Consider the following 12,205-nt stretch of genomic DNA (forward strand, 5'->3'; position numbering starts at 1 on the left):
TAAATGTGGTTTTCCAGTGTGTCTACTGGTGTTACAGGAAAAATCCAACGATGGCAAAACATTAGCCATGTCAGCAGCAGTGGTGGAGAAGTATTCAGATCTTTTACTTAAGTAAAAGTAGTAAAACCACACTGTAAAAAAAATACTCCTCCATACTAGTCCTGCACTGAAAATGTTACTTAAGCAAAAGTATGCATCAAGAACATGTATTTAAGTATTAAAGTAAAACACGCATGCAGACGAGTTAAAACAAATCATAAATATAAGTAATTAAACAAATTAAAAGGAAAAGCAGAAAGTTTTTGCATCAACAATGGCTTAAACAATTGTCAATATAGCTGCCAATTAATTTTCTAATCAATCAACTTATCATTTCAGCCGCACATGTATATTTTCCTGTTGTTTGTGTGCAAAAATCTTCACTTGTAAAGTATGTAATAGCTAAAGTTATCAATTAATTGTGGAGGAGAAAAAAGTAAACTATTTCTGTCTGAGGTGTAGTGGAGTAGAAAGAGATTAAAACAAACAAGTGAGGTACAGGTTCCTCAAATTTGTACTTAAATACAGTACTTGAGTAAATGTACTCAATTACACTCCAGCACTTGTCAGCAGAGAAGTGCACAATAACTAAAATTACATAATTGGATCAATGGAGCAAGTACAGTTGTATTTCTTTTGCCCTGAAATTTAATAATTAATTTAATAATTCAATCGTTATAATTACTCTAAAACATAATCTAATCTTTATATATTAAATTTAAAGATATATGTATATACATATACATATATATATATACATATATATATATATGTATATTTAAATTTAATACTTATGGGAAACAATTTGTGTACAATGAAAGCAAGATGGTTGTCTCTAATCATTTACCTCTGAAACATTGTATAATTATAGTATAAGAGTATAGTATAAGTATAAAGTAGCATAAAATGGAAATGCTCGAGTAAATTACTGTGTTGTACTCAGGTACGGTAATTTGGTTATTGTCCTTATTTATAACCACAAGATCTGATTTGATTTTTAAAGCCTTAATCCTTAAATTAAAATTGTGTGTTGTGCAAATGTAGTCAGTCACAGGACCTGTGATAGGAGATGCTCTCATGTTGTAAATAGGAAGTCCAGGATGTGCTTGCTTCGCTCTGACTGGACAAGTACCTTGAGCGGTACCAAGGTAACGGATGATATCGAAAACGCTATTGGTCGACATATAGACGTGGGCGGGACTAAGCAAGTGACAACATACAAAAACTTTGTTAGCTGCCTGCTAACTCTACTCCATCGTCTGTCAAGCAATGTTACGAGCCTGAAGCAGCACTTGTGAAATCCTCGAAAAGTAAGAACAGTGATTTCTGTCCACTGAGAATTTCATAACGTTAACGCTTAGATGTCAAGTTGACTTTTGTTTTATATAACTAGCGGTAATACGTGTAACTTAAGTCTACCAGCTGCTAGCTAGCTAGCTAGCTAACGTCAAGCTATAGCTAACGTGGAGACCACTTGAAATGAGCAACAGTCATCAGTTACCTTGTTACGGGCTAATTATGCTAACTTGTCGCTAATTTGTCATGTCATGTAGTCTCATTTAAATGAAGACACGAAGCCAAAGGATGAGGGTAGCAGCTGCTGATTCACAAATCCATGTTCCTGTTTTCATAGTTTCCCTTTTTCCCTCTGAACAACTCGTGAGCTCTTCGTGTTACCTCCTCACATGAACCCCCACTGTCTGTGTGTCACAACAGTTCCCCAAATGTCACTTCACATTTGATTTGCCGTGGTAGCGTTTAATTAGCACTGCTGTCTTGCAGGATGGACTGCAAAACAGAGGGTGACGGAGAATTCTGCAGATGGGCGAGTTCAGTAAGCAACACTATTTATTTTAACACAGAGTGAAACATCTGGCATAGCAACGGTGACTTTATTTCAGTTATTACTGATAATTTGATTTAAGCAACTGTGCTAACTGAACTTGTGTTTTTAGGTGCTGGTGAACAGCAAAAATGACCTTACATCACGACTGCAACAGTTTGTGGAGGATAGGATGCAGACAACCATGGTATGAAATAACAATTGAGTGTCACAACCCTTTCTACAAGCAGTTAAAGCACTGCCCTGACCTGTGTTGACAGGGGTTTTGTCTAAGGGCTACTTTTTATTTCATTGATTGAGTAAATATAGTTGTGGAGGAGTTGGGCTTCTTTTTGCACCATTTCCACAGACGAAAATATTCCAGTTTATCGGACCCACCATCCCTCTGGTTAGCATGTTTGAGATTCACAGGAGAGAGAATCAAGAATCAAATGTGATTTTGATTTCTTACAAGTACCTTTAACATGTTTTCCTACTCAAATTACAACCCTGATTTTTTTTTTTTAAAAAATGTAGGGGCGGTGTGTGCAAGTCTTTTCTCTGCATGTAAAGGGCAAGGCTGAAAACCAACATTGAATGCCTGCGACCTTTCACCCCTCAGGCTGCATGGCATTTAAAACTAACATGATTGTATAAAGGATCTTACTACATGGTCTGGGGAACACATTGTACAACCATTGTGGGTAAACACAGTTCCTCGCTGCATCTACAAATGCGAGTTAAGACTCTAGCATGCAAAGCAAAAGCCACATAACAACGATACGCAAAAACGCAGCCGACTTCCCTGGGCCCCAGCTCATCTGAGATGGACTGACACAAAGTATAAAATTGTGCTGTGGTCTGATAAGTCTATATTTCAAATTGTTTTTGGAAATCACTGACATAATGTCCTCCAGGCTAAAGAGTTTAACGACTATCCAGACTGTGTGAAGTTCAAAGCCAGTATCTGTGATAGTATGGAGGTGTGTTCATGTCCATAGCGCAAGTAACTTGCACATTTGTGAAGGTACCATGAATCTTGATACATATTCCAGCAAGACAATGTCAAGGCACGTTCTGCTCCTGTTGTAACAGCTTGGCTTCATAGTAAAAGAGTGCAGGTACTAGGCCGGCCTGCCTGTAGGCCAGACTTGTCTCCCATTAAAAAGGTGGGGCACATTATAAAGCCCAACGTACGACAACAGCAACCCCAGTCTGTTCAGCAACTGAAGTCGTATATCAAGCAGGAACAGGAAAGAATTTCAGTCTCAGAACTTCAATAATTTGTTTCCTCAGTTCCCAAACACTAAAAGTAAAGGTGATGTAACACAGTGGTAAACATGCCCCTGTCCCAACTTTGTTGGAACTTACAGCAGGAATCAAATCCAGAATAAGTGTATTATACGATTACATTTATCAGTTTGAACATTAAACAAATTGTCTTTGTACTGTATTCAATTGAATATATGTTGAAAATAATTTGCATATCATTGCATTCTGTTTTCATCTAAGTTTTACACTATATCCCAACTTTTTTTGGTATTGGGGTTGTATTATCCTGTCATATCACTGAGGTCACGTTACATCTGTTAATTAAAGTGAAGACTAACTGTAGTTTTTAGCATCCTGTCTGGTCTGGAATCACTTCCTGCATAAAGCATGTTTGCATTTATCCTTGCATCAAATGTAAAGAACTTGTAACATGTCTTAAGACCATACAACATACTGTTTCTTTTAAGTATGTATTATAAATTATTTTCATAGTATACTGTTATTTCTAGCTAGTGTAAGAAATCAATATTAGGCCTATGCTGTTTCGTACTAACAAACCATGACTTAGGAATGTTACTGCCAGTCAAACTTCACAAACACACTGCAAAAGATTAACCAAAGATTTAATACTGATTTGTTCCTTTTGCCCAGCAGTTAGCAGGTCTCCTTATTTAATTTTGGCACTCCATTGTGGGACAATATTGTACATCAACAGCACACTCCAAACTAGTGTGTTAATTATAATAACTTTATTAATATAGAGCCTTTGAAAACTACCATTAGAAACTGCTTCACACACAAGGACAAACGAAAAAAAGCAGGAAAACAATAAAATACAATTAACAATGACAAATAAAACAGCTAAAAAATGAAGGAAACTTGATAAAAGTGGACATAAAAGAACAGAATTTAAGATATAACAATTAAGAAAATGCAAGGCAGTAAAAGTGAGTCTTGAGAGACAATTTAAAAGAGGGCAGTAAATGTGGTCTAAGTTCCTCAGGGAAGCTACTCTAAGGGTGGGAGTCCTAACAGTATATGTGCATTGTGTGGTTATATTTAGTCTCTTTCAGTGTGAATTCACTGCATACTCAAAACCTGTCTCAAATTAGTTGATGGTATTTTACTCAAACACAACTTTGGACTTCAAAGCATAATATTACTAAGCTAGAGGATAAAACATCCTATTCTGCGGACAACTACACCACAATGCATTTTTCTGTGTCCATACAATTGTTACACTGCTGTTGTCTGTCTTCCAGCTCACAGGTGTACTGATTGGAGCTGCAGTCGCCATCACACTGATTGGGATCGTGGTGCTCTTCCTTTACAGGAGATATAAGCTGGCTCGTGAGTCATCCAACCTCTTCCTGAGCTTGATTCGTGTTCTAATCCTTTAATACATATTTTACATTTATTCTGTCTGCCTCTGATGATAAGGCTCTTCACAAAGGTATATATTTTCTTTTTAGTTTTCCTCAGAATGTGGTCTTAATGTAGTTTTATCTGCATTTTGTTTTTGGATTCTGTGACAAGGTGAAAAAGAGCCTGGCACACCACATTATCGCTTCAGAAAACGTGATAAAGTGCTCTTCTATGGGAGGAAGATCATGCGGAAGGTTTTCTCTATTTCTATTTCTGTCTCACACTCACACATAAATATTTATAGTCGGGTAGACTCGTCTCAGTGCTGTAAATTAGGCAAATAGACTTATATATTTATTTATACACAGGCATGCTGTGTGAATTTCTATTTCTACATTTACCCTGAATCAAACTGAATGTAATCCTTTAAGTTATTGCACAACAGCATGAAACAAGGCTGCAGTAGCTCATCATTGTAATGCACTCTGATACAGTTAGACTGAAAATTGCTCGCATGATTTAGCTAAATAATGAATGCATGATAAAATTACCTCCCTACATTTAATCAAGCACTTTCTGATATTATTTTCACCCACTGTCTCGATTTATTAGTTTGACTCCTGTGTTAAAATATAAATATAATCTTGAATGTGTTTGTTTTTCTAAGGTCCGGACGCTGTCCTCGATTCCTCCTCCCACCACTACCTCAGTATCAAAGCAAGTGCCACGCATACGCAAAAGAACCAAAGTTCTAAGCATAGCTCGCAAGTATGTACCATTACATTTTTGTGTGTTTTTAAGCAACAAAATCCAAATGTTTGCTAATTGTACGCTTCCTAAATATGCCATTTTCATGCTTTTTCTTGTGCATGATATCAAACTGAATAGCTTTGGATTTCTGGACTGTTGATTGGATAAAACATAACATTGGAAGATGTTACTTGGGGCTTTTGGGAAGTACGCAGGCCTTGGTTCACTAATTTTCTGACATTTAATTAACAAAACGATTAATTGAGAAGATAACGAGCAGATTCATCAATGAAGAAAATAGTTGTTAGTTGCAGCCCTAGTGTGCAACTTGAAACAATTCTTCAGAATTGGTTAGATATCTTTTGGTTTCTCTCGACAGAATCCTGAGGATCCGCAAAGATCCTCCCACTCTGCAGCCCAAGGAGCCCCCTCCCTCACTGCTGGAGGCTGACCTAACAGAGTTTGATGTGCAGAGCTCAAACCTGCCCTCCGAAGTCCTCTACATGCTGAAGAATGTCAGGTAGACAAATAAACAACTTCGACAGATTTAGCCTCTTTCATTGTTTCTCCCATTTGTTTTTATGATGTGTGTGTCCTGCAACTTTGTGGTTGTAGGGTGTTGGGTCATTTTGAGAAGCCCCTGTTCCTGGAGCTGTGTCGACACATGGTGTTTATCGAGCTGCAGGAGGGTGAAGGTCTGTTCAGGCCAGGAGACGATGACGACAGCATCTTCGTGGTCCAGGATGGACGGCTTGAGCTTAGCATCCAGGAGAACGTAAGTGGATTTCATGTTGATTTGTAGTTTTTTTTTTTTCCAGAAAAACTTGTTTTTTGCGTACAGTAATTTACCCATCATATTACACACTCGCATTTGATCTTTTTGAGAAGGTTTAAGCTATTGCACAGCTCTTGTTTCTTTGGCAGAGTGATAAACTGACTGAATATGAGGTAAATATCAAAGTAGTCCCCCTCCAGACATATTTTAAAGTATGAAATATTTGTCCTAATATTTTTGAACATAGTTTCCCACAAATAGACCAAAAAAAGAAAAGGGGCTGGAGGCAGATGTACTCTTCTCCCTCGTTGAGAAATTCTGGATCTGGCCTCTGCCCCGCCCACCTACGCTGCTTGTGCTAGGTTTAGCTTTTGCTAGGTTTTGCTTTTGCTGTCTGCTTTGTCCATCGCTGCTTTTGCTAGATTGACCTGTCCAAGAGTAGTACACACAATGATGGCAAGCGCTAGTGTTAGAGCAGTCATTGGAGAGATTCATTCGTACATGTTTGAGTCTCAGTCAGACCCAAACTCAGATGAGAAGTCTGCTGTGCACCAAAATTTGTGTTTAGCAGACGTATCAGAATGGTAAGTATCATTAGCATCTTTATTTCTGTTGTGTGTTAGCTTGTAGGCTAAGTGGAAGTGCCTGACGTGGTGTTAGAGTTTGTGAATATACACTAATATTTGCTACAATGGGGTTGTTGGTAGACGGTGGAAGGAAGCTCCAGGCTCCAGTTTACATCCCCAAACTGCAAACACTAACATTAGTTAGCAAATATTAGTGTATATTCACTGCAAACTGTACTCTCTGTACTGACAAGTCCGCTCTGTGCTGGAGGTTTCAGGTTTCTTTGCTGGCATTGTGTCGAAGCCTGTTCCCCTGTCAATATGTGTTTGCCATATTACACAGAGACTGGCTTTTGTGTTCGCAACGTAGCTTGTCTCGCTTGCTCAGCATACGTTTGAATGTCAGATTTTAGGGAAGTGCACTGACATCGCCTCCTTCAGTAGAGGAATGTGAAAACACGTCTTTAGTGACAAACTTTGCACAGATACAAGTCACTGTAGTCAAGATCAGACATTTTATGTGACATAAACATAAGGAAAACACATTTTTTTGCAGAGGGGGACTTAAATGAAGTGTGAAGCAAGAGTATATGGATCGACTTTTTCAGTTTCCTCCTACACCTTCCAGTATCCATGTGCATAGCTCATGAAAAAATATGAACAGGAGAGGGCACTAATGCAACATTTATCTAGATGCAGTCTACTGCTTAGGGGTCAGCAAGTAGACAAAAAATGATGGCTCTCTCTACACGTTTTGTCTGTGTTTAAATGTGTTTTCTGTCTGCTGCTTGAATCTGTTTATATGTACAAATCAGGAGTACCATATCATTCCTAATTTAAGCTCCCTGCATTGTGGCTAGTTTTGGAAGTCCTCCTGCATGATCCTGCAGATTAGTTTGAAAGGTGGCTTTGCAGTGAAGTTAGACTCTGTTGTTGGTATCATTTCATGTGTTTTCTGCTTTTAGGATGGGACAGAACCAGTGGTGAAGGATGTGCTCCCAGGAGACAGCGTCCACAGCCTGCTCAGTATCCTGGACATCATCACTGTGAGCTTCTTATTTCCCCTCCACCTCATTTCTCCTCCATCAGACCAACCTCTCTGTCTCTGTCCTCTTTTGCCCTCTGATCTGTTTGTCTCCTCTCAATTGTTCATATTTCCACTCATGCTTCTTCCTGTTCACCTCAATTTGTTCATCTATTACACCCACATCACCTTGTGTCACGTAGTTAATTTAGGTATTTTGTCCAGTGGCTTGCTCTGTCTTGTTTCCATTACCTATGCCATCCTGTTTTATTTCTCCATTCAGGTTAAACATCTTTACTCAAAACTGCATCTTTTAAGCAGACCCTTCAGGATTTTTTTTCACATATTCACCCTGAATTCTGTGCGACTGTGAAATTTTGTTCAGTTACTGCAACTTAACTGTGAATTTGACTAATTTGAAATGGGTAAAATGTAATTTCATTGTAGAGCTGCAAGCAGCTTATTCATTCACTCAAACCTCAACTGTCCAATCAATCAATCCAGTCATTATTAACAGGTTTATTGACAGTAAAGCCTCTTTAGTGTGAATGTAACAGCTCATGTCAGATAATAACTGCTGCTGCGGGTCTTCTGCTCAAGCAGCAAACTATGATGAGTAGTGGTGAGATGTAGGAGATCAAATGATGTAGTGTGTAAGCTCATTTTAACTGGGCGGAGAGCAGGGGGAGATGCTCTCACAAGGACGGTCCTTCAGCGCTATGTCAAATGACATTAATAGCAGATGGGTGGCAAGCAGCTGTTGTTATATGCTTTGTGACGTGGTGCGTTATCCTGCTGGAAGTAGCCATCAGAAGATGGGTACACTGTGGTCATAAAGGGATGGACACGGTCAGCAACAATACTCAGGTCGGCTGTGGTGTTTAAACCATGCTCAGTTGGTACTAAGGGGCCCAAAGTGTGCCAAGAAAATATCCCCCACACCATTACACCACCACCACCAGCCTGAACCCTTGATACAAGGCAGGATGGATCCATGCTTTCATGTTGTTTACACCAAATTCTGACCCTACCATCTGAATGTGGCAGCAGAAATCCAGACTCATCAGACCAGGCAATGTTTTTCCAACTTTCCATTGTCCAGTTTTGGTGAGCCTGTGTGAACTGTAGCCTCAGTTTCCTGTTGTTAGCTGACAGGAGTGGCACCTAGTGTGGTCTTCTGCTGCTGTAGCCCATCTGCTTCAAGGTTCAACGTGTTGTTGGTTCAGAGATGGTCTTCTGCAGACCTTGGTTGTAACCAGTGGTTATTTGAGTAACTGTTGCCTTTCTATCATCTTGAACCAGTCTGGCCATTCTCCTCTGACCTCTGGCATCAACAAGGCATTTATACCCAGAGAACTGCTGCCCACTGGATATTTTCTCTTTTTGGGGCTATCCTCAGTAAACCCTAGAGATGGTTGTGCGTGAAAATCCCAGTAGATGAAATACTCAGACCAGCCAGTCTGGCACCAACAACCATGCCACGTTCAAAGTCACTTGAATCACCTTTCTTCCCATTTTAATGCTCAGGTTGATCTTCAGCAGGTCGTCTTGACAATGTCTACATGCCTGAATGCATTGAGTTGCTGCCACATGATGGCTTTGCAATTTTCACTTGCCCCCCGCAATTTTATTGCAAAGAAATGCCCATAAACATTGGACTATGCATCGCAATTTTTTAGAAAAGCTATCGTAAAATCAGGTTTTTCCAGCTGCAACAATCCCAAAGTCAGCTCGCAAAATCCTGGAGGCATTGTTTAGGGTTCCTGTGATGGTTTGGCATGTGTATATGATTTGTCAACAACTGTTTAGACTCAGGAAAATCAAGAAATCAAAGCTTGTTAAAGAGTTGTGAATAATGCTCTTGGTCCACTTCATTATTACACGGACAGGTTAGGAGGTTATTGACACTGAAGTCTAATATGTGTATGAGATTGACTGAGGAGACTGCTCCCTCTGTCTTAACTTTATTCTTTTTCCTGCCTTTGACAGGGTTATCCAGCTCCATATAAGACTGTATGTGCACGGGCTGCGACTCGCTCCACCATCCTACGTTTACCTGCATCAGCCTTTGAGTCTGTGTTTAAGAAATACCCAGAGACACTTGTTCGCGTCATTCAGGTAACGGATTGTTTAACAATAAATATACACTGTGCAGTGTAGTTTTTCCTCAAGACAAATTTTCCTCCCCCTGGTGCAAAACATTATTGGTTAAATATGATCTAATGTAGATATAACTACAGTCTGATGTATATAATGTTCTGCTCTGTTCACCTCAGTGTTTGATTTTATGTGTGTTGCAGATAATCATGGTGCGGCTCCAAAGAGTCACCTTCTTGGCGCTTCATAACTATCTGGGCCTAACAACTGAGCTCTTCAATCCGGTAGGAGGGAAATTAATTAGTGCACACACGTTTGCGTGTATACACACAGTCACACAGAGGGGTTCACACTGAATGCCTAAGCACCGGTGGGTATAAATTTGTACATAAACAAGCACAGTAAGGCACATACACATCAAGTCACACACATGCAAGCTAATTTCACCCAACATTAAGCACAGTATCATAACTCGGTCCTTCATAAAGCTCTGTGAAAATGAGTAAAATTGATTACGACCCCTCTGCAGGAAACAGGGAAGGCAGTAACCTTTAAACCCGGCTTGCCTCAGACTTTATGATGTAGTATGATAATGAACCAGAACACTCCTTAAAATCATTTGGGAAGGGAGTATGTGGAAAGGTGTTGTCTTTGCCAGTTCCTGAAGGCTTTTTTTTTTAAATTATCTGTTACTGTTTTCATAATAAGTCCAGTACTTGCTGTTAACCAAGTGTTTGAGTGCACATGATGGTTGCCTAACCTACCTTGCACATAGACTATAAAAAAATAGACATAGCTATTGTGATGTCACCCTTGGGTTTGTTGTTTCCTATTTTAAAGCCTCAAGTTCAGCATTTCTTGTTTTTTTTCATTGAGGCTCCATTTTTCAGCCCTGGAGGTTGCCGCTCGATCCTGCGTCTCTTGTGCACGTCCACAGAAATACATGCAAAGCTTTTGCAAAATGTAGCACACACATAAACAGCAGGGGCAGTGTTGGCAGGATGAGAGGAACATACTCACCATTGTCATGACATGCTTGATATATACAATCTGTGATAGCGTGCTGCTGTCGCTTTTTATGATCTCAGAATTAATAATGCAGTTACCTCCTGGAGTGTCTCCATGTTCATTGTAAACATCAGGCAAATCCCAAAGTTCTATATGTCTTGAGGTCTCTGGTGTACCCTCTAGTGGAATCCTTTAGTAACATGTAGTACATAGGCCGGAGGTACAGTATACTTTGCTTTTATCGTAATTGTTCACATACCTGCCTCAAAGTCTTCAAACATTCTCAGGTAACTTATAAATTAAATACAATAGAAAATGAAGAAGGAAGTGATCACCAAATGGAATAAATACCATCAGTGTTTTTACTAGTACCACCCACTGACCCACATTGGATATTTTACTGTTTTTTGATTTTGTTGATTATGATGAGATCAGTGATGATCTCAATATGTTCATTTTCCTGTTCTTCAAATCCACTGTGCATAAACACTTTATGGATATTCAAGGTGTTAGTGTAGTCCTGATTAACTGAAACGTGGACTGTTAACTTATTTGTTTTGTTGCCTAATGGACAGGAGAGTCAGGCAGTGCCCTTGTCCAATATAAACAATGTGATGGGAGAGGCGGCTTCTGGGAAGACGACTCGTCGTTTGCACTTCCAGGACGAGTTACCCGCTGGGACCACGGAGAGCCCCACAGAGACAGGTCACACTCACACACACACATAAACATACTTTGCGCACACATTTGAGATTGCGCTTTGTGTTGTGTTGAGACTGATCCAGTGCTGGCACTCTACCATAAACAGATGGTGTAAAGGACAGCCCTTCAAATAGCTACAGGAAGCCGCGATCCACCTCGGCGCCCGCCGACTGCGCAGGTGGGTCACTGACTTAGACATAAGTGATCACCAAATGGCACATGTCTGCGCTAATTTCCTGCAGTCACTGATCTGAAAGCAAGGACACGGACACCAACGTACCTTAAACTCATAATCCTCCTCTTTGTCCTGAGTTGCAGGTATCGACCTGAACATGGCTTGCGAACGAGCCCGAGTCACTATAGATGAAGCTCCACCCAGTCCTGTCATTCCCAAAGTAAGACTCTCCTGATACATCACCTCTTTACACTGAATCAGAGGGCAGCGGTAAAGATGTAACACCCTGTCCCAGCATCCTCTGCATCTTATGCCACTGCTCTCTCTTATGTCTGTCTTTGTAGTCTAGTCTAAAGAAGAGTGTTACAATGCAGCACACGCCCTCTGAAGTGTTTCACTACACAGACGGTGGGGGGCACTCTGATGCCATCTACCTCAGTAAGAGCTGCACAATCCTCCAGGCTGCAAAGAGGGACCTGCTGGGAATCATCCAGCTGCAGGTGAGAGCTCAATCAAACAAAATGAACACCAAGTGTTATTAATATTTTAGGGCTTACCACATTTTTCAATATTAATTTTGCATATTGTGCAATGTGGCACATCTTATGGG

General features: G+C 40.0%; 1 protein-coding gene across 2 annotated transcripts in view; it reads left to right on the top strand.

Annotated features, from left to right (window-relative positions):
* The first annotated feature begins 1,234 nt into the window (after positions 1-1,234).
* pnpla7a (patatin-like phospholipase domain containing 7a) overlaps positions 1,235-12,205 on the top strand; it is a 48,367-nt gene continuing 37,396 nt past the window's right edge. For both annotated transcript variants that reach the window (XM_033647287.2, XM_033647286.2), the window contains exons 1-15: positions 1,235-1,349; positions 1,822-1,873; positions 1,995-2,069; positions 4,396-4,483; positions 4,670-4,752; positions 5,166-5,266; positions 5,628-5,768; positions 5,864-6,023; positions 7,555-7,635; positions 9,603-9,731; positions 9,914-9,994; positions 11,294-11,423; positions 11,527-11,598; positions 11,739-11,815; positions 11,940-12,095. In XM_033647287.2, the coding sequence (XP_033503178.1) occupies positions 1,823-1,873; positions 1,995-2,069; positions 4,396-4,483; positions 4,670-4,752; positions 5,166-5,266; positions 5,628-5,768; positions 5,864-6,023; positions 7,555-7,635; positions 9,603-9,731; positions 9,914-9,994; positions 11,294-11,423; positions 11,527-11,598; positions 11,739-11,815; positions 11,940-12,095 (1,425 nt within the window). In that variant the 5' untranslated portion in view covers positions 1,235-1,349; position 1,822. The remainder of the gene's footprint in view (positions 1,350-1,821; positions 1,874-1,994; positions 2,070-4,395; positions 4,484-4,669; positions 4,753-5,165; positions 5,267-5,627; positions 5,769-5,863; positions 6,024-7,554; positions 7,636-9,602; positions 9,732-9,913; positions 9,995-11,293; positions 11,424-11,526; positions 11,599-11,738; positions 11,816-11,939; positions 12,096-12,205) is intronic.

The sequence above is a fragment of the Epinephelus lanceolatus genome, chromosome 19, assembly GCF_041903045.1.
Source record: "Epinephelus lanceolatus isolate andai-2023 chromosome 19, ASM4190304v1, whole genome shotgun sequence".
Lineage (NCBI taxonomy): Eukaryota > Metazoa > Chordata > Actinopteri > Perciformes > Serranidae > Epinephelus > Epinephelus lanceolatus.